The sequence below is a fragment of the Euprymna scolopes genome, chromosome 31 (genome assembly GCF_053919585.1).
Source record: "Euprymna scolopes isolate OS-2025 chromosome 31, ASM5391958v1, whole genome shotgun sequence".
In the NCBI taxonomy this organism is placed as follows: Eukaryota; Metazoa; Mollusca; class Cephalopoda; order Sepiida; family Sepiolidae; genus Euprymna; species Euprymna scolopes.
In genome coordinates this window covers 37046300-37069949 of record NC_136512.1, presented here as the reverse complement: position 1 = coordinate 37069949, position 23650 = coordinate 37046300, and the positions used below count along the sequence as shown (strand labels likewise).

Genomic DNA, 23650 nt, shown 5'->3' with positions numbered 1-23650 from the left:
CCTGCATTTTGCTAATTCCTACCCTCTGATGAGAAGGAAAGTATTTCTTTGAAACTCTGCAGATTAAGGACTATCCACTTATCAAGTGTTTCCTTTTCAGATTAAGTATGTTTTTAACTCTTTTTCAAAGTGTTTTTTAACATGTTTTATTAACTGTTTGCTCGTATTATAAGCTCTATCTCCTATTTGGTTTTATCGAGCTTTTACATCTGGGTGAGATAACTTTATAAATATTAATTCTTTAATATTTATATTATACTTTAATTTTACCATCTTGGATCATTTTGATAAATTTAATTGTAATTTTTTTTATTTTATTCATATATATATATATATATATATATATATAAGAAGGTTTTGAATTATCCACTAGACTCCATCCTTGGGTTTCTAATGTTTACTTGTACAAAGATTTGTCAGTACAACCTGACATGAGGTTACTTCATTCTACAAGTAATTTTGTAACAACTATTTAAAATATCATCATATTCAAAGCCCAAATAAGATTATCTCCATGTGGTTTTACAATGGTTCATACAAAGAATGGTGAACATTCTGCTTGTGATGTTACTTCAAGTAACAGCACTAGGATTCTCCACTAGACCAGATGAATTCTTGTTCTGGAATCCGGTAAACCAAGAGACCATAAGAAAGATATTACATAGTTAATTGGGGAAAGGAAAAATGTTCTTTACTAACTTAATTTTTGGGAGATAAAGGAGAACTTTAATTGAACATTTGGATATCTATGTATCTCATACAATAATATTCGTCCATCGGAACAACAAAGACCATCTGATCATTCTAGAAATAATGAATGGCATGCGCTGAGAGTTTGTTTGATGTGAAGCTGGGTTACGCACAGAGTAATGCATACTCTCTCGTCCCAGCCAAACTGATCCAGCGGAAGGATAGAGTAGAGATGGCTGGAGTCTAAGTAGAATGCAGGAACTGCCAGAAGTGTCAACGTCCTCCTGCATGCAATGTTTGGTATTCTCAAATTGTCACCCATCTAGTACTGGCCAGGATGGAACTGGTGTGTCATCGTGATTATGCCGTATCACATATAGAGATTAAGTGTTAGCCTCAAGAAAGGGCCGCTTGAATTCTGAGATTTTAGACTGAAGTAAAATGAAAAACAAAGTGGTGATAACTTTATCATTCATAGAAAATATTTAAAAGAATCTTTGATATAAAATGTTGAAAAAGAAGTAAATGTCTTTATTTAAGAAAGGAAACAATACAAATTTCAAACTAAAAAAACAAGTATAGTCCTAAGGAAACATATTCAACCAAACTCTAACAATACAAAATCAGCAAAAACCCAAAAACATTACCTTCAAAATTACAAGTAATAGCAGTAAGAGCTCCAGTGAACTTTATAAAATAAATGGTTGTTGTCCAGAATTCCACTTTTATTAAAAACAAAAATACTGAAAAATCTGTATGATGTATGTTCCCATGACAAAATGAAAATATCATATTCTATAAATCATAAATTGATCAAGTAGTTTTATTTTTAAATAAGAAAATCAAATTTTTTCAATTACAGAAACAAGGCTGTCTTATGCGCCATTTAAAAAATAATTGTAAAATAAAAACAAAGGGAGATAACTTAACATAATTCAAACTTGTGAAATTTATGTTGTACTGCCTACGAATTTCCATTAAGTGCTTAAAAATGATTTTCTTTAAAAACTACTTGATCAATTTACATAATTTTTGGAATATGATGTTTTCGTTTTGTCATGGGTACGAACATCTCACATATTTTTTTTTATTTTTTTGTTTTTTAATATGGGGAGAATTTTGGAGAAAAAAACCAAATGAATTTAAAGATTATTTTGTATCTTCTGTTTTGGAAAATTTTTGGATGAGGATTTGAATTATACAGACGAGTGTTTTTATCTTTAATTTAATTATTCTCACAAAGTTTTGACTGATGTGTTTTGTTGAACTTGCAAATCTGTATGAAATTTTGAACTGAACCATATATTTAGTGGATTGTTTTCATTCTGTTAGCCATGACTGGGTAGACACTGTGGCATAACGAATAAAGTGTTAAGTAAAAAGCAGTTTAAATGATAGTCTTCTGGACGTTGAAGGTGTAATCCTCAATACAAGTGATACTAAGAACATGGTTATAATCAACTAGCATACTTCCTAATTTCCGGCATAGTGCTACCGGAAGTGGTGAAAGGGCAAATCAGTTCCTTGACTTTTATTGTTCCTTAGTATTTCTACTGTGAAGAGATTTATTGAAATAAAATATTAAAAAAAAGACATTATCGAAAAGTTTAACAATAAAAATTAACAAAATTATAAAGATAAAAATAACACAATTAGTCTTTATTGAATAGTTCATTACTTAAAAAGATTTTAAACAGTGTTTTCAATAAGTCTTTAAAAAAAAAGAGTGCAAAAAGTGTTTTCAATAATTATTTTTAAAACATTTCAATAATTAAACTATGACGAAAAAAAATTTTTTTAATGATTATTAAATAAAAAAGAAAAATTGGAAAAACGTAAAAAAAAAAAAAAAGAGTATATGCACAGGGGAGATATAGGTGTGAGAGACAAAAATGAAGAAACTGATCTGCCTTGTCACCGCTTCCGGTATATGCCGGAAGTTAGGCAGTATGTTAATTGATTACAACCAAGAATATGATAAAGAATTGCATAAGACTTCTACACAGTTATGGTTGATGGAGCAAGAACGATCTACCTCTGTGGATTAAATAAAAGATTCAGTTTGAAATTTTACAAAGATTCCCGAGTTCAGCATTCTTTCTTCAAGTGAACCCTATATATAATCAACACAGATAGATTGTCCTTATTCTATCAGTTATGACTAGGGCTATGACAAGGACATATTCTTTTCATTATTTTGACTCTCAAGTATATATCAATTAATATCTTATATGTTTTTATATAGAGTGATGTGGTTCTGTGTCTAACTGTGTTGGATATATACTCGAGAGTCAAAACAATGAAAAGAATATGCTGTTGTCATAGCCCTAGTTATGACTGAGTAGATTCCATGATGTAACAGATAAAGAATTACTTAAGAATTTTACATGATCATAGCTGATGAAACGAGAAAAATATACATGGATTAAGAAAATAAACATAAAAGTTATTCACAGACACATGTTTCTTGCTAACTAGAATTCATCAGCATGGCTTTACTTTGGCAAGGATCACGCCTACAACTACAGCATAAAGATTTCTGAGTTTGATAAGATGCAGAAGGTTGGAGGTTACATCAGTTGAGACATTGTGAGAATAACATTCAAGATGAGAACAAAAGTTAGAATAATCCAAAATGACAACATTTTATTATATAATAGAAACTTTAAGAATCCGACAGTTTCAATTACAGACATTTACAAATGTTTTTGTTTTTTTAAATCTCAAGGCTTCAACTAATACTTCAACATCATGCGCAGTTTGATTTCAATCATAATCTTGAGTAGAGCATTGTCATAAGTGATTTCACCCGCTGCTTGCTTGGCATAATGCAAAGCTCTGTGCTTATAACAAACAAATCTGTAAAAGTGATAATCAAATGTTTATAGGCATTTGAGTAGGTCTTTTGCAGGCAATAATCCCATGGGCCAGTGGTTAGAACTGCTGACTATCAACTTGATGGTTGTAGGTTCAAACTCTGGTTTGGGATGGATGCTAGTCTAGCTGCACTAAAGAGCTGTGATACAGTGAAACAGTCTGTCTGTGGATATATAAAAATATAAATTAGGGGGTATATTTGGTAAAAAAAAAAGTGGAAAAGTGCTCCATACATTAGTAGAGCAAAATATGTTTTTTTATTATTTCAACCTCAGGGATTTTTACTTAAATCATTACAAGTTGTTTCAATAGACAGCTCAATAAAATTATCCTGCCGATCTCGTCAGACGACGAAGATTCTTTTAAATTACGTATGGGTATCAAAAAACCAAGAGTTGAAATGCTTGATAGAGGGGGGGGAGAGGGAGGAGTGAGAGAAAAGAAGAAAAAAAAGGAATGGGGGAGAAATATAGATTACATTTATAGTTAGAATTGAAAGTTAAAAATTAAGAATAGAAGGAAAGAAATTAAAATGAAGAGAGGAGATTGTTTGTTAAAAGGGGGAAAGAAAGTAATAGTATAAAATATAAAATGAAGTAAAAACGTAAAAATAAAAAAAAGAAAAGGAAAATATGGTGGCGTTAGAAAGAGAGACAGAAGGGGATAAATAACGAAGAAAAGTGTGTCTAACAGGTGTTTAGAGAAAGCAGCCGTAACTTGAGTGTGTCAACAAAGTCATAATTCTGTTAGAGTTTCTGTGGTCTCCACCTACAGTAGTAGTGGTAGAGGCATATAGAACAAAGATACGCCCAGTTCAAAAGGTAAATACATGCGTCCAATAAAAATTTTTTTTGCTTAGATCGTCTGACGAAATCGGCAGGATAATTTTATTACAACTTGTAATGATTTAAGCAAAAATTCCCGTGGCTAAAATAATAAAAACAAAAATATATATATATATATATATATATATATATATATAAATTTACAACAATTTTGTTTGAATGTTTCTCTTGTTATTTCCATAAGGTGTTCAACTGAGCTCCAATATCTTTTTCCTCCTTGTAAGATATTCACAGCAAGAACTCATCTTCTACAATAATGCAACCGTACAATAAAAATAGACCATTATATTTTAATGCACATTACTAACCTCTACCTTATTATTATTTGCTCAGCAGGTTCTTGACTAAATACCAATCTCTTTTTCACAGCAGGAACTTTTCCTCTAACACAATTCTTACATTTCTTTCTCAAGGTGCCAATCATTAAACAGAATTTTCCAAGGATAAGGCTTCTCATTTATTGCAGACCTGTATAAGCAATGTACTGTCGTTAGTTGATAGCCTTGAAACTTGAGTTTAAAGAAAATGGAGTCAGATGGCATGATCAAAAATATTAAATTTGTTTGAACTAATTAATTGATCTATTTCATTTGCCACAGAGAAAATAATTATTTAGATTTAAAGCAATAGTCTGAATAATACTTATTTCGTATTTTAATAAATCATAGAATTTTTGTAGTAAATATGAAAAATTGAATTTTAACAAAAATTGATAAAAAAAAAAAAATCGGTTCAAAAAGCCCTCATATGTCAAAATATTTGTCCATTATTTTTTTCCGCTGTAATTTAAATAGAAGGAAACATCATGGGATAAAACTGTAACTTTATCTACAACTAGCAGGAAGACCCGATATTGTCCAGGATTGAATGAGGAATTTTATGTCCTCCAGTCCCTAAGCCATAACACCATATCACCTTTTATTTTCTTTTTTTTTTTTTTAATATTTTATTTAAATCCAATTTTTAGGGTGGTGCTAAATCATATACTATGCATCAATACAGTAAAAAGATGTCTAGGCATTTATTTTAAAATAATGTTATGATTTTTAAAATTATCAGCATTAGAATTATTAACATTATCAATTTTGAAATTATCATTTTAAAATTATTATTAGAATTATTATCATTATCAGAATTATTACATTATCAATTTTAAAATTGTCATTATCAGAATTATTAACATTATCATTTTTGAAATTATCATTTTTAAAATTATCATTAAAAGAATTATTAACATTATCAATTTTAGAATTATCATTATTAAAATTATCAATTTTATAATTATTATAAGAATTATTAAAATGATCAATTTTAAAATTATCATTATAAGAATTATTAACATTATCATTTTTAAAATAGTCATTATTAGATTTATTAAAATTATCGTTTTTAAAATTATTATTACAAGAATTAAAATTATCATTTTTAAACTTATAAGAATTATAAAAATTATCATTTTTAGAATTGACATTATCAGAATTATTACATTATCATTTTTATAATTATCACTATTAGATTTATACAAATTATTATTTTTTAATTGTCTTTAAAATCATCATTTTTAGAATTGTAATTATTTGAATTATTCTTAGAGATATCATTTATATCATTTTTATTATAAAAACTAATAATAACTTTTTTGATATCCGATTATAATGCACTTCCTGTGCATTATAATCGGATATCAAAAAATGATTTTTAAATTTAAAAAAATAAAAAAACAATTACCTAATTACGTGTCGTGTCGAAATTAGTAAAAATTTTGAAAAATAATTATAAAAAAAATAAAATCTGCTGAATAAGATAGTTTTAACTTTTACTTTATGGTGATCAATTCCAAATGAAAAACTGGTTTATCTCCCTTGTTTTCACTTAACGGTCACTATTTCAAATTTACAAAACTGGTAGATCAATAATAAAAATGTTATTTTTGTTAAAAATAGTTTTAGCAGATTTTCGACTTCATTTTTCGTAATTTTAGAAATTTTATCTTAGCAATTTTAAGATATAATTAAGTAATAGTGTTTTTATTTAAAAGGCATGTGATTTTTATTTTTGATATCCAGTTATAATCTGCAAGCACCACTAAAACATATCTGACATCTGTTTATAACATTATCTTTTGTCATACAAAATTAATTTTGAAAGCCTTAGCTTGGTAAATAGAAATTAATTTTTCCCTTTAATTAAAGTATTATTGTTCTTGTGTGCTCCTAAACCAAAGAAAAACATTTAATTAAAAGAAAAGACAAAATGAAAAAAAAAAAAAAAAACGATAAAAAATTTTAGATTTTGAACATGCTGACTTTGACTATTATTACAGTATTCATGTCAATAACGGGATTATTTGAAAAAAAAATAAAAATAAATAATAGTACCCTCTTTTTTTGTCCATGGCACACGATAGTAAAGAAACTTCATTCAAAAATTTTTTTTTTAATAATCAGATAAATGTTTTTATTTTATATTTTCGTCATGGGTATAAAGTTGTCATCATCATAATCGTCATCATCTGTTGGTTCATCCATGGGAAGAGGAGGGGGTGGTTCGAGAGCTTTTGCCACGGCAGCAGCCAGTTGGTCAATTTGTGCCTGGATCTTGTTGGCCATTTCAATTTGGACCTCGGCCAATTTGGTTTGCTCTTCTTGAACGGCCTGGATCTCATTTTCACGTGACTGGACTTTGTAAACATCACCTTCAACGCCTGTGATGTTGTCACGTAACTGTTCGATTTTCTTGACAAGCTTTGAACCCATGTTTTCAATCAGACGCCTCATCACATCGTCAGAGCCAGCTGAAGAACGAAAAGAAAAGATAAAAAGAAATGAAAAAATAAAAATATAGCAAAAAAAAAAGAAAAAAAAATAAACAGGCTGCTTCAGTCTATGACAGACTGTGGATACCCACATAGGGGTGCCTGCGCATGAAATTATTGTGGCAGAAGGTACGCAATCTCCAACCACACCTCTCCTGAGTCGGCATCATTAAACACCAGTGGCAAGTGAAGTGTATGTACAGGACGACTGGAAACAAATGCTGAGATAAACGGAGAGCACATGCAGCGCCTAGAATTTCCAAATGGTCACCCATCTGGTACTAACCAGGCTCAACGTTACTTAACTTCGGTGATCTGACGGGAACCGGTGTGTCAACGCGATTATGGCGTATAAAAAAAACAAAAAAGAACAAGAAAGATATTATCCCATATAAAAAAAACAAGAAAGATATTATCCCGTATACAAAAAAAAAAAACAAGAAAGATATTATCCTGTATAAAAAAAAAAAACAAGAAAGATATTATCCCGTATAAAAAACAAAACAAAAAAAAACAAGAAGATATAGGAAGAAAGAAAATCCCTAAAACTTCCTGTTCTTGGATCAAATAGTGGAAGATTCTTATCCTTGTCATTAGGGTTTGTCTTTGCCTCACATGTTTGAAAATTATTGTACCACGCTCTATAACAGGCACAACGGGGAAAACAAATGAACACATGTCTAAGAAAATGGCAGAAACACTAGAGGAAGATCTCCAATCTGTAGTGCAATGGGGACAAAAATGAATGGTGTCACACATGTGATAGGGGGGGATTAAATAAAAAGCAAACAAAGGGATATAAAAAGAAATTTACTATAAAAAATATTTGTCGCGCATATGATAAGGATAAAAAAAAGAGACACAAAGATTGACCACAACCGAATGCGAGAAAGAACGAAAACACGAACACAAGTGGTAACGTTTTAATTTATTTTATTATGGTAGAGGACGGGGAATGAGATTAAATAAAATGAAAAAAAGCAAATTACGAGAATGTGGAAAAGGTATCTTACTCTGATATCTAAAAATGCAGAAAGAAAATGTATCCATAGATAATAATAAAAAAATGGCAAAATACAGAACTTGCCAATTTAATACACGAGAGAGAGGTATGTAGAGAGGGGACTTACAGTTTTTACTTTTTCTTTGTCTTTCGTTTCGGGCAGTTGGTTAAAACAAATGTCTTCAACATCTGAGTGGTAAGGTTCGCTGTGGTATTGTTGTCGACATTATCTCCTTTTTGTTCATAGTTGAAATGGGGTTTTCCCCGACATTATCTCCACTGACGATGTCCGTTCACTTTTGGGGTGGAAATTTTCTACACCCGCCTAACACGGCGCCTCGGCATGGAGTGTGTACAAGAATATCTCTTTTCCTTTTTCTCTCTCCCTCTCTCTCTCTCTCTTTCATACTTTGCTTATTCTTATTCTTCTTTCTTTGTCTAAAAGGGGTCAGAAAGTGTGTTGACCGGATGACCTATTAACTCCCTGACTCTAGAGTCGAGGTGGTGTTGAGGTCTGCTGAACGTCTTCCTCACTTCTCTTTTCCTCGCTCTTTCTTCTCTCTCTCTCTCTCTCTCTCTCTTTCTTTCTCTGCTCATTTTACCTCAGCAACAATAAAACAAGAAAACTTTAAAACACATAATCTATCTTAAGGATTATGCCACAATGGTCACGTTCAATGCTGCCAAGACTAAGCTTGCTTCCTTCAATAATTACAAGAAATCTTCTCTACCACCAATAGCAATGGCCAAAAAAACATTACGTGTAAGTACTTCTTTTAAACTTCTCAGCCTAACGTTCACAAGGAACATGAGTTGGAACAGATGCATTGAGAGCATTGCCAAGGCTGCTGCGAAGAAGGTGGACTGTCTCTACTGTGCTAGAAAGCTATTTACTACTAAAAGTATCCTGTACCTCTATAAGGCCACCATTCGGCCATGTATGGGGTACTGTTGTCACACTTGGGCTGGTGCATCTGTTACTAATCTCTCACTCCTGGACAAGGGTACAAAAGAGAGTCGCCAACCAGATAGGTCCTGAACTGTTATCTAAGCTTCAACCTCTGTCCCATCGACGAAATGTTGCCTGTTCTACAAATATTTTAATGGTGAATCATTCTGCATGTTCTACAAGTATTTTAATGGTGAATCATTCTGCATGTTCTACAAGTATTTTAATGGTGAATCATTCTGCATGTTCTACAAGTATTTTAATGGTGAATCATTCTGCATGTTCTACAAGTATTTTAATGGTGAATCATTCTGCATGTTCTACAAGTATTTTAATGGTGAATCATTCTGCATGTTCTACAAGTATTTTAATGGTGAATCATTCTGCATGTTCTACAAGTATTTTAATGGTGAATCATTCTGCATGTTCTACAAGTATTTTAATGGTGAATCATTCTGCATGTTCTACAAGTATTTTAATGGTGAATCATTCTGCATGTTCTACAAGTATTTTAATGGTGAATCATTCTGCATGTTCTACAAGTATTTTAATGGTGAATCATTCTGCATGTTCTACAAGTATTTTAATGGTGAATCATTCTGCATGTTCTACAAGTATTTTAATGGTGAATCATTCTGCATGTTCTACAAGTATTTTAATGGTGAATCATTCTGCATGTTCTACAAGTATTTTAATGGTGAATCATTCTGCATGTTCTACAAGTATTTTAATGGTGAATCATTCTGCATGTTCTACAAATATTTTAATGGTGAATCATTCTGCATGTTCTACAAGTATTTTAATGGTGAATCATTCTGCATGTTCTACAAGTATTTTAATGGTGAATCATTCTGCATGTTCTACAAGTATTTTAATGGTGAATCATTCTGCATGTTCTACAAGTATTTTAATGGTGAATCATTCTGCATGTTCTACAAGTATTTTAATGGTGAATCATTCTGCATGTTCTACAAGTATTTTAATGGTGAATCATTCTGCATGTTCTACAAGTATTTTAATGGTGAATCATTCTGCATGTTCTACAAGTATTTTAATGGTGAATCATTCTGCATGTTCTACAAGTATTTTAATGGTGAATCATTCTGCATGTTCTACAAGTATTTTAATGGTGAATCATTCTGCATGTTCTACAAGTATTTTAATGGTGAATCATTCTGCATGTTCTACAAGTATTTTAATGGTGAATCATTCTGCATGTTCTACAAGTATTTTAATGGTGAATCATTCTGCATGTTCTACAAGTATTTTAATGGTGAATCATTCTGCATGTTCTACAAGTATTTTAATGATGAATCATTCTGCATGTTCTACAAGTATTTTAATGGTGAATCATTCTGCATGTTCTACAAGTATTTTAATGGTGAATCATTCTGCATGTTCTACAAGTATTTTAATGGTGAATCATTCTGCATGTTCTACAAGTATTTTAATGGTGAATCATTCTGCATGTTCTACAAGTATTTTAATGGTGAATCATTCTGCATGTTCTACAAGTATTTTAATGGTGAATCATTCTGCATGTTCTACAAGTATTTTAATGGTGAATCATTCTGCATGTTCTACAAATATTTTAATGGTGAATCATTCTGCATGTTCTACAAGTATTTTAATGGTGAATCATTCTGCATGTTCTACAAGTATTTTAATGGTGAATCATTCTGCATGTTCTACAAGTATTTTAATGGTGAATCATTCTGCATGTTCTACAAGTATTTTAATGGTGAATCATTCTGCATGTTCTACAAGTATTTTAATGGTGAATCATTCTGCATGTTCTACAAGTATTTTAATGGTGAATCATTCTGCATGTTCTACAAGTATTTTAATGGTGAATCATTCTGCATGTTCTACAAGTATTTTAATGGTGAATCATTCTGCATGTTCTACAAGTATTTTAATGGTGAATCATTCTGCATGTTCTACAAGTATTTTAATGGTGAATCATTCTGCATGTTCTACAAGTATTTTAATTGTGAATCATTCTGCATGTTCTACAAGTATTTTAATGGTGAATCATTCTGCATGTTCTACAAGTATTTTAATGGTGAATCATTCTGCATGTTCTACAAGTATTTTAATGGTGAATCATTCTGCATGTTCTACAAGTATTTTAATGGTGAATCATTCTGCATGTTCTACAAATATTTTAATGGTGAATCATTCTGCATGTTCTACACGTATTTTAATGGTGAATCATTCTGCATGTTCTACAAGTATTTTAATGGTGAATCATTCTGCATGTTCTACAAATATTTTAATGGTGAATCATTCTGCATGTTCTACAAGTATTTTAATGGTGAATCATTCTGCATGTTCTACAAGTATTTTAATGGTGAATCATTCTGCATGTTCTACAAGTATTTTAATGGTGAATCATTCTGCATGTTCTACAAGTATTTCAATGGTGAATCATTCTGCATGTTCTACAAGTATTTTAATGGTGAATCATTCTGCATGTTCTACAAGTATTTTAATGGTGAATCATTCTGCATGTTCTACAAGTATTTTAATGGTGAATCATTCTGCATGTTCTACAAGTATTTTAATGGTGAATCATTCTGCATGTTCTACAAGTATTTTAATGGTGAATGCTCTGACAAACTACAAGCGCTTGTACTCCTTTGATGTAAATACCTCTGACAAACCTGCCAAGCAGCTAAATCCCATCCCTACACAGTAGAGATCCCTAAGTGTAGGAAAGCGTTCTACTCCTATAGTTTCTTCCCAGGAACTTTTTTTTTTTTACACGATGGTCACCACTTATCAAGGCCCGGAAGCCACTCAGGGATAAGGGTTATTGCAAGTACAGTACGTTAGTGTGGAGATTTGATGAAGTGTTTACTTAAGGGGGCGGTTCACTAGGAATTTGTTAACGTTGGACTTGAAGACATCCAAGTTGTAGTCAGGTGGAAAGCAGGCAGACGGAACAGAGTTTCACAGGCGTGCAGTTCTAAGAAAGAAGCTTTGTTCATGGAATCTACGTTTTGATTTAGGCACAGATAAAGAGTGGGGGAAATTTTTCACAGTGGATTCAGCTAGACGGGTGTTTTTCGTGAAAGATTGGCGAGGGGAGACCAGAGATTGGAGTTCAGACGAGCACCTGCCATGGGAATAACGATAAAACAAGGATAGGCTCGCAACGTCTCTTCTGTGGGAGAGAGGTTGTAGGGTAGAGAAAAGGGCATCCAAACTAAGCCACGAAGTCTATTTTGTACTCTGTCAAGGCAGGATAGGCTGTTTTTAGCAGCTCCTGCCCAGATATGTCAGCAGTATTCCATCCTTGGACGTACTTGGCTTTTATATAGATAGAGAATTGCATTAGTAGTGAGATGTCTTCTGGAGTGGTAGAAGGATCCCACCATCTTTCCAGCGACCTTGGCAACAGACTTGATGTACGTGTTCCATTTCAGATCAGGAGTAAAGGACAACCCCAGAAGCTTATCAAAACACGGAGCTTCTCCTAGACGAGAGCCATCCATTTCAATTGATGCCAGATGGGGATCAGAGCGTTGATGATGTAAAGATAGGAGTTTGGTTTTAGATGTATTAAAGGTAACTAGCCATGACTTCCCCACTGAACCACGCGCTCGAGATCAGAGGAGAGAGATAGAGAGAGAACTTTGTCATTTACAGCCTTTGATGTGTTGCCGTAGATGGTCGTGTCATCAGCATAGATGTCAACAAATGATTTAAGTATGTGTTTAGGGAGGTCATTGATGTAGATCAGGAAGAGAGTTGGGTCGAGGATTGACCCCTGAGGGACTCCAGCATTTATATTGCAGGCCTCTGATTTTTGTCCATCAACCACTCCTCTTATGATCCTATCGGAGAGAAATGATTTAATGATTGAAAAAACATTTCCAGTTATACCGTAGCTGGAAATCTTGTGAAGTAGACCCTTGTGCCATACCTTGTTGAAGGCCTTTGATATGTCAAGAGCAATTGCCCTAGAAAGGAAGCCTTTGTCAAGAGATTCACTAATCCTGTGAGATATAACCGTTAGCATATCTGCGGTAGATCTTGCAGAACGGAAACCATATTGTGTGTCACTAAGATTGTTTCTGCTGAGGTGGTTTACTATTTCTCTATTTAATATGGATTCCAGCAACTTACTCATAACACACAGGAGGCTTATTGGTCTGTACTGAGAGGGAGATGACTTATCACCTGAATTCTTAAATACAGGGCATACTGATGAGGTTTTCCAGGGAGTCAGAAAGCACTTCTCCTTAAGGCAACGCTTAAACAGTTTCGTAAGTATGGGAGCAAGTTCTGGTTGAAGCTTTTTTAACACTATAATTGGGATGGCGCCAGGACCAGTTGCTTTACTGGAATCAAGGTTCTTGATTAGCTTGGCGACCTCATGCACAGATATTTGTATGTTACCTAGCGTGTTCTGTGTTATAGGAGGAAATATGGGGAGTTGATGACCTTCGTCACATAGGGTAGAATTAACTGCAAAGTTCTTGGCAAATAGTTTGGCCTTGTCTGATGCTGACGAGATGACCTCTGGTCCATTGATAATGGTTGGGATAGAACGCACACTTCTGTTCAGGATCCTATTTGTTATTTGCCAAAACTGGTGGGAACCAAGCCGCTGATCAGCTACTTTGGATTTAACAGACTGGACATATAGCTCTCTTGCATTTTTTATTACTCTTTTACAGTGGTTGCTGGCAGTCCTGAAAGAAGCTTTAGTCTCAGTGCATCTATTACGTTGGTAGCTATGGAAAAAGTGATTTCTGTGCGCAATAGCAGCAGCACATTCTGGGGAGAACCATGGCTGGCTGTTAGGTTTTTGTTGGAATTTATTAGATGGTATGAATTGGTCTATGCCTACAATTAACCATTCGTTCAGATCTGATACTATAGAGGACACATCCTTTTTAAACATGGAATGCAGAGGTAAATCAGATATGAATGTACGGAAGCTGTCCCAGTTAGCCATAGAGTATCGGTATACAGTACGGTGGAGGGATACGTCTGGGGACTTATTATATTTCATTTTTATCTTAACTGATACGACGGAGTGATCGGAGGATCCTAGAGGAGAATGAACGGAACATGAATATAGCTCAGGGGAAGTTGTGAGAAAAAGGTCTAGGCGGCTTGCATATTGACCAGTAGTATCGGGCACACGGGTGGGTTCGCGAACAATCTGAGTGAGGTCATAAGCAATGGCAAAATCATGACAAAACCTCCCCTCGTTGTCTGTCTTATTTGAATGGATCAGCCATTCCATGTTATGGACGTTGAAGTCACCGCAGATGTGGATGTTAGCCGAGAGATGTGCCGACAGGATGTGGATATACTCTTAAAGATAGTAACTCCGCTGTTATGAGGCCGATAGAGGGCAAATATAAATGCAGTGGTGTAAGCAAGTGCAACCCGGAAGCACATATAGGGTAAATTAGGATCTTCTCTAGAGATATCCCTGCCACACGGGAAGCCATCTTTAATGTAGGCACATATTCCATGCCCATGGCGATCTTGCTAGACTTTGGAATTTCCTTCCAGGATTCTGCTTTCCCAACTGTACTGACATGCGGAAGTTCAAGTGTAATGGGAACAGACATCTTGCTGCTCATCTCCCTTCCTAATATCCCTGCAACATATGTCCCTGATAGTAGCCCCCCCCTACTTCAAAGTGGCACTGTGTCATGTTTAGGTGAAAATTGAATAAACAAGTGAAGCATGCATGGTCCCCCGTGACTGCACAGTGAACGAGGCATAAAAAAATGACTAAGTTCAGCATTGCCCCCCCTCCATTTAGCCCCGAATGCCCCCAGAGAACGTCAAATCCTGGTGAAAATGAACGAACGGTGCAATTTTAGGCTTTAACATATTTAAATTTGAGTACAGCACCATACAAAACTGCTAAATAAACATACACAGAAAATTTTGGACAAATATGGTAAAATAGTCCCAAAAATGGAGTGTTTTTATCAGTCCTTAAAGGGCCACTGGGGCATGCCCAAGGGTTATTGTGAAGTATAAACAAACAAAATTATATAGAAATCAGTTAGTAAAACTTTTCAGAAAATTTGATAAAAATCTAAAAATGTCCATTTTAGCCATTTTAACCCGAAATGCACCCCTAGGGGGGCAACCAGAGTTTTCCCGGAAAATCCATTTTGTTACATTTTACTCATATCATGTTTGATGTTTGTACAAAATCTCCAAAAATTCCAAGGCGTAGTTATTGAGAAAAGTGTGGACAGACAGACAGACAGACAGACAAGAGTGAATTTACAGGTCCACTCTCCTTTTGTCGGGGGACCAAAAAAAAAAAATCTTGAAATTATGGATTACTAGTGAGGATAAAACTTATGATGGTCAAGAAACAGAATGACAAGTTATTGCACTGTTCATGAAAGTTGGATTTGGTTCTAGAATGTGATGCCTCTGTTCAGTTTCAAGAGAAAATGGATATCCATTGTAAGGGTGGTTGCAATTGTGAGGCCAGGGTTACACAATCTCCAAAATCTCTTGAATCAGCCCTGCTTGAGTCCAGTGGCAAAGAAAAGCTCACAACTGACTGGAAACAATGCAGAGATAAGCAGAGAGCACATTCAGAATTTCCAAATTTTAGGCTCAACGTTGTTTAACTGCAGTGATCTGATGGGAATCGGTGTGTCCATGTGATTTGCAGGAAAAATAAAAGTTATTTGCAGTGGTTGTAGCAAGACAGGTACTAGTGGGAGAAATAGAAATGCAGAAGAAAGATAAAATCCAGATAAAAGGGAGAAACAGATGGGAAAATAGGGACGGTCTATGATTTACCCGAAACCAGAATGTATTCTAAAAAAGAAAAAAAATGAGAAAAAATGAGAAAACAAGCAATCAAATATTAAAAAATATCATTGGAAGATCTCAACCTGACCTTCTTCATATTAGCCTCATAAAGATGGCTTTGTGAAAACAGAAAGAAGCTCGATTTGAGACAATTTCGTTTTAATCTTCAGAAGATGACTTTTTCCATTTGGGTTACTGCACCATAAAATAGGCTGCCAAAAACCAGGATCAGCATGACCACTGCTCTTTGGATAATTATCTCTAAGATGTTTATCTGTCAGAAAAATGAAGACCCTCTGATCATGCTGAAGAGATGATGGATGACACGCACTGAACTGTGAAGCAAGGGCTGACCACTCATCTCCTGACCACCTATCTCCTGACTACTCATCTCATGACCACTCATCTCTTGACCACTCCTCTCCTGAATCGGCACTGTTTGATTCCAGTGGCAAGCCGAAGTCCAAGATGACTGAAAACAATGCAGAAATAAGCAGAGAGCACAAACAGCATCTGCTATTCCCAAATAGTCACCCGTTTTAATACTGACCAGGCTCAATGTTGCTTAACTTTGGTGATCTAATAGGGATCAGTGTGTCAATGTGATTATGTTGTATACTACCTCTAGATTTAAATCTACCGTTAGAAAAGATTTTCATCCAAGTTATGATCTCCATAGGATCCAGTAAAAGATGTATCATCGTCAATTTTATCTCATTAGAAGAAACGCAGCATTCTCTATCCGTATTTCTACGTCATAAAACTTCCTAGCAGATATAATTATGATGTCTATCATATCCAGATTTAAAGTTGTCTTTGACAAAACATTCACTATGACTGTACAATTCCAACTGTTATATACCGGAAAAAAAAGCTGTTAAATCTGGCATAATGATATAGAACAAGAAGGTCAATGAAGCAGCCCTAGTAAAAGTTAGTATCCCCAATGATGCTGGTTTAAACAGAGCTGGGAGAGACAATGTACAATATGAAAGAAACTAGAATCTTAGGAAGATCTTCATCAGTTCACAAACTATAAAAGCAGCCAGACTTATGAAAAAAAAATTTCAAAAGCTGACGGTGAATCAAAAACAAGAGAAATGCAAACAATTGCACTTAAAATGATGGTTAGAATCTTAAAAAGATCTTTCGGTTGGAATGTCTGAGCAGATAAATTCCTGGAATCCAGTAGGATACCTCATCCTCAACTAAAATAAGATAAGAAAATTGACAAAAACAAAATGTACACATCTTTTAGCTGTCTTTTACACTGTGCTTTTTGCACTTTTCTAATATTTGGAAGAAATACACTAAACGACAAAATGGTAAATTGATTGAGCTCTACTAACCTTCATTGTCTTCCAGTTTTTCCTTTGTAGAATGGACAATATATCTACGCACTAGACCAGTTAGAACTTGCTGAAAAATAAAATGAAATCTATTAGTAATGGAGATTTAGGCGCTTCTACAGAATTGGGACGAGATTTTAAAAAATCGTAAAACTGAATTTTGCATGAAAACAATGGTATCTACGTATTCCTCATATTTTTAAGATGATTATATCCAAAAATTACGAAAATCGATATTAAAGAAAATAAAAAATAGAATTTGATTAAAATGATCATAAAACACAGGAGAATTTAAAAGGGAGGTAATTTTCCATTTGAATAAAACAAAGATGGTGGCAATTTTTTTACCTGCTAGCATGATTAGAGCTGTTTTGTTTAATAATTCGGTAACATTCAGGTAATTTCGACTGCATAATTTGGAAGCTACTATTGTAACTCATTAGAATTGAAAAAAAATCAGTTGAAACCATTGTTTTTTATCTGCAAACTCCATTTATCGACTACAAAATCTCATTCCATTTATCGACTACAAAATCTCGTTTCAATAATGTAGAAGCACCGAGATTTAATATCTGTTTGCCTAAATCCCAAACTATATTACTTTTATATTTGAAGCTGAAACTATACTATTATTACTAGTGGGTATTTCAGAGAGAATAACTGATTTATGTGCACGAAGACAATAGTGATGGATGAAAATGCAAATGTGGACAATTTAAACTGCACCTAGAGATATGCAAATTATGAATTGGTATTTAGAGATTCATTATGATGTGGTTTAGAATCTACTCCATATCATTAAATTAGATATATATTGATAGAGAAAACTATTGTTTTTGTTTGGAAAATACAAGGAAGGATTTTGCATTATACAAGTCCACCCTAGTTTGTGTGTGTGTGTGTGTGTTAACAACCCTAAAATGTCAGGGAATAATAATTAACTGATTAAGTAATATTTAACAGTGAGACCCTTTTCAAAGCAAATCTTAAAAAAGAAAAAAAAAAAAAAGGAAAAGTCCCCCCATACACATGTTTTGAAATGTTTCTTGTAATTTTAAAATATTTGAACTTATGACCCCCAACCTCCACCACCAAACTTTTAAAAATTATTGATTACTTGTTTCGTTTACCGCCACATGGCCAAGAAGTGTGTGAGGGAAGTGATCCCCCACTCTAAAAATGTTTAAAATTTTTTTTTTTTTTTTAATTCCTTCTTTTATATTATCTCAAAAGGTCGTTGAAACGTATTAGCTAAAACCAAAGTAAATTTTAATTTTATTTTAGGAGGTAAACTATGCTGGGTTAGGTTGTAAAGAATACCAAATTTTTTTTTTTTAAATGTGTAGATTAAGTAGGTTTTTGTTTTTTTTACATTATAAAAACGTATTCGTTTTGTTTTTTAGTTTGAAAACGATTCCTACCTGCAATGAAAATATAGTCAAAATAATCCTAAAAATTTTAGGACACTAAAACCGTACATGGTTTGTTATTATCTTCGGGTTTTTAAAAAAGTTATATGTTATGATGTGTTAACTTTTCTTTGAACTCTTGCAATGAAAAATAAAAATAAAATTCGTAAAATGCCGATATAAAAAAATAGCAGAAAGCATTTGTAGTTTTGTTTTTATTTGCACATTTTAAAGGTGATAAAAAAATTAACAGTGCTTCTACAGAATTGAGGCGAGATTTTGTAGTCGATAAATGGAGTTTTCAGATAAAAAAAATGGTTTCACCTAATTTTTTTCTCAATTCTAATAAATTACAGTGGTAGCTTCCAAATTATGCAGTCGGAATTACCGGAATATTTCTGAATTATTAAACAAAACAACTTTGTTAACAGGTGAAAAATTGCGACCATTTTGTTTAAATTAAAACGAAAAATTGCCTCCCTTTTAAACTCTCCTGTGTCTTACGATCGTTTTCATCAAATTCTATTTATTTTCATTAATAAATAATTTTCTACCTTTATTTTGTGTAATACATGAATATAAAATTTACTTAGTATTTTAGTTTCAACATTCACCGGCAAATTATGAAAACATTATTTGTGTATTTTATTATTTTAAATGAAAATAAAAGGGGTAAATCACTTAAGCGAAACTATTTTTATTTGTAAGACAAACCAAATTTAATAAAAAAAAAATTATTTTCAGTTTTAGGAGTGAAAAAAAAAAATCAAATGTATAAATCTATTTAAAAAATAAAATAAAATAAGAAAGATGATCCCCTAAATTCTCAATTTAAAAATAGAAGCTTTTATGGCTTTGTTTTTATTGTAACCATATGTTGTAAACCAGAACAGGATAAACGTTTTCAACACCCAAGCAAGATGATTTGAGTTTTATAATATATACTAGCAGGACCTGTTAATCGGCATTGCCTGGTATTAGTATGCCCCCCCCCTCGTCCATCCCTCATGTAAAAAAATTAAAGTACTTCTGTTGTTGTTGTTGTTGTTGTTGTTGTTGTTGTAGGAGGAGGAGCCAAGTGGGGATCAGAGTGTTGGTAGTGAAAAGATAGAAGCTTGGTTTTGGATGTGTTAAGAATGAGTTCTAGTTCCGGTTGCAGCTTTTTGAGTATTATGATTGGAGTATTGTCAAGACCAGTTGCTCTACTGGCATCAAGATTATTGATGAGTGTGGCGACATTACAAACAAATATGAAGATTTTTCTCAGATTATTTTCGTTTTTGAAAGGAAATTCGAGAGGTAGGTGGCATAATCGCATAGGGTTGTTTGAGGGTTGTTTGATGCAAAGTTCTTGCCAAAGAGTTAGGCTTTGTTAGATGCTGACGAAATCACCTCAGGTCCATTGGTAGGGATAGAGGATGTGCATCTTCTCAGGAGCTTGTTTGTTATTCGACAAAACTCGTGGGAGCTAAGCCTTTGACTTCTAGTTTGGACTTGATGTACTGAGCATATGACTATTGCGTGTTTTCTATAATCCTCTTGCAGTGATTACTGGTAGTTCTAAAGGCAACTTTAGTTTCAAAACATTTATGTTTAAAGCAATTGAAGTAGTGGTTTCTCTGGATGAGCACAATCCAGGGCACGTTGTTAGAAAAAGATTCAGAAGACTTTCAACTTCTCTGTCAGCATCAGGTACCTGAGTGTGTTCGTTAACAATCTATGCTATGTACTATTAAAAATATGCAAATGAAGAGAGTCTGCTATTGCTAATAGAATTTAAAAAAAAACTGTAGATATAATACTGACTACATAAGACTAAATCAATCATGTGGTTAATCTAAAGAATACCATCATGGACTCTGATAATCGGATGTCGACATTTCAAATCCATTCAATCAATTATGGTAAGTAGAATTATGTGTGAACTTACTTGATTCTGTTTCTGAATTTTTGAGATGTGGATTGATAATTAATATTTAAACTAGTGTTCTCATCCTGAGTGATGTTTTCGCAACATTTTGGTTGATGTAACCTTCGATCTTCTTTAGTTGTATTTTATCAAACTCGAGAATCTGCACAAAATTTTGAATGGAAACATTTATTTTATCCAATATTTGCCTGAATAATCCATGGCATAGTGAATAAAGTACTTGGTAAATCTCAGCTGTAAGTTACACTCTTCTGAATGTTGAAAATTCAATTCTCAGTACAGGCAACACTCAAAACAGAATTGCGAATTACTTAGGACTTCTTACCATCATGGCTTATGGAATGAGAACATGCTACCTGCATAGATTAAATAAAGGGTTCCATTTGAAATTCATACAAGTAACTGAGTTCAACAGAAAGATTCCCAAGTTCAACAAAAATGTTCAACTAAAGAAGATTGGAGATGAAATTGAGTGAAACTTTGTGAACGTAATACTAAAAATGAGAATAGTAGTCCGAGGGTCCAAATAATATGAATTAACAATCCTCACCTCAAAATTCTGTTTTTCTAGGGTATTGGTTCCCTAATTCTTTTTTAGAATCCGGTACTCACGGATGAGATCACATGAAGGTTGCCAATCAAACAAATACCGGCTCTGATTTACACAATAATTGAGAAATCTAATCTTCGCTTCCTCTCTGTTAAACATTTACAACAAAAGCTCCTCTAGCTACAGTAACTGTAAATAATTTCCCTTGGTACCTAAAATGAAACAGAACTTAAATGAGGAAAGTTTATTTCCATCAACTACCTGTATGCGGAACATAATACGACAAGGCTACTTCTCATCTGACTACAGCATAGTCATTTTAAAGTCCAATGTTAACAAACTTTTGCCGAGTTGTCCTCTTAAATAATCAAATTCTGCCTAGTTTCAACATTACGAATCATCAACGTATTGTCTCACAATTCATCTGATAAAATCATTCACCTTTATCCTTGAGTGGTTTTTGAGCCTTGATAAGTGATGAGCAGTGACTAATTAGTACAAAGAAAAATGAATTCTGGTCTTCTGGTCCATTAGCAAACAATCAAATCATTATGCCAAATGAGCCGTTAAAACAAAAAATTGAAACTAATAAAGGATTCTACAATTGTGTTTAATGATTAAATCACTTTAGAAGATGTTGAGGTGTGATGAAATAAATAATAAAAGAATCGACCATAGTCGAGGGCGATCTAAAGGCTTCCTTTTCACTGACATATAAGAAAGGGCGTCATCCCTTTTCCTGCCTTGCTTCATTCACCCTTTATCTTCACCTTATAATGTTCAAGTACTATTTTTTCAGTCTTTGTTATGACTCGATCAAGGATTTGTTCCCGGTCCCCTGACCTAATAACGGACATTCTAACAATAGGTGCATAACAAAGAGATAACAGATAAATGCGTTAAATAATCCAGAGCCCTGGGAATGATGTCAAAGGCGGTCAAAATGTGAGACATAGACTCTCCAGAGATTGGGTCAGCGAGATTGGCACACATTTTCAAGACAATAAGAGATGGCAGGCAACGGAGAGAAAAAGGGAGCGACCACAACAGCAAGAAGCGGCACACTTTTCTCCACACAACACCCCGTCCTGCACTTCATCGCTAATGTCAAAACTGTCATTCGGAAACTGAAAAGGTTATTTCGAATAAACAAAATATTTTTATAATCAGCTGTGTGAGTTTTATTATCGTCAACAAGTGCATATATCGAGAAATGACTGACTTTTAGAAATTATATAGACTTTAAAACACATTTGATGATCGGCTGCAGCGAATATATAACAGATGAATCATTTACAATGGAGATTGTATTTCATCATAAAATAGCCCCAAAAACTAAAACAGACAATTTTATAGTTTTGATATTTAATGATCACACTTCAGTTCTCATCCGTTTCCATTGTTGTATATTTCTTGCATACAAACTGGTTATCATGCCTCAACCTACAAGTACTCCCACTACTCTTCAGAGAAGTGTTCAGCCTTCCTATGAGCTCATCAGATCTAAGTCTCTCTTTAAGACTCACATTACACATATATTGTATCATTCTCATATTATTTCTCTTCATGCAACACATATCCTCAACCCTTACTGCTTTCACTTCTATACATAATCATATTATATACACATGTCTTATAGAACCTTCCCTTGGTTAACAGTAGTATAGCTATTCTAGTTAGTAATGGTCTATTCTCTGAACTTACTCCATTTCTAACTTTTGCAATCACACTAGCTCCTGTTCTTCTCTGTGTTTCATTAGTGCCATTAAGTTAACAAAACTTTGGTTCTTGATTGAGATTGTCGGACTGACTTCCTCATCTTGGTTGTTATTGTCACAACGTTTTGGCCGTTTTGCCCTCCGGCCTTCGTCAGGTGTTTTGTATCGAACTGGGGAACCGTTGTGACAATAACAACCAAGATGAGGAAGTCAGTCCGACAATCTCAATCAATGAAAACACCTCATCTCAAAAATACAGACAATTACTACTTTGGTTCTTATCCAGAATTCCCCCTATATAAAAAATCAAATTAAAGGAAAAACGGTTATGATGCACGTATTCATAATGAAACAAAAATATTATATTTTAAAAATTATGCAGATTAGTTAAATAATTTTATTTTTAAATAAGAAAATAAAATTTTATGAGTATCTTATAAGTGACGGTCTCACCCACCATTTTAGAAACAATCCCCAAAAAATAAAACAAAAAACAAAGGGAGATAATTCAATATTACTCCATACTCGATTTAAGCTGTAATGCCTTTAAATTTCCATTAATCACTTGAAAATGATTTTCTTAAAAAAAAAAAAAGAGAATATTTGATCAGTTTACATGATTTTTGGAATATGATATTTTCGTTTCGTCACGGGTACATACATGATACGGATCTTTAATTTTGTTTTTTTTAAACTATA

The 23650-nt window shown here is 33.4% G+C and overlaps 1 protein-coding gene across 2 annotated transcripts in view; it reads right to left on the bottom strand.

Moving 5' to 3' along the window:
- Positions 1 to 6840: 6840 nt before the first annotated feature.
- LOC145255696 (short transient receptor potential channel 7-like) overlaps positions 6841 to 23650 on the bottom strand; it is a 267600-nt gene continuing 250790 nt past the window's right edge. For both annotated transcript variants that reach the window (XM_080114270.1, XM_080114271.1), the window contains exons 12-13: positions 17345 to 17414; positions 6841 to 7206 (exon numbers count right to left, since the gene is read on the bottom strand). In XM_080114270.1, the coding sequence (XP_079970396.1) occupies positions 6875 to 7206; positions 17345 to 17414 (402 nt within the window). In that variant the 3' untranslated portion in view covers positions 6841 to 6874. The remainder of the gene's footprint in view (positions 7207 to 17344; positions 17415 to 23650) is intronic.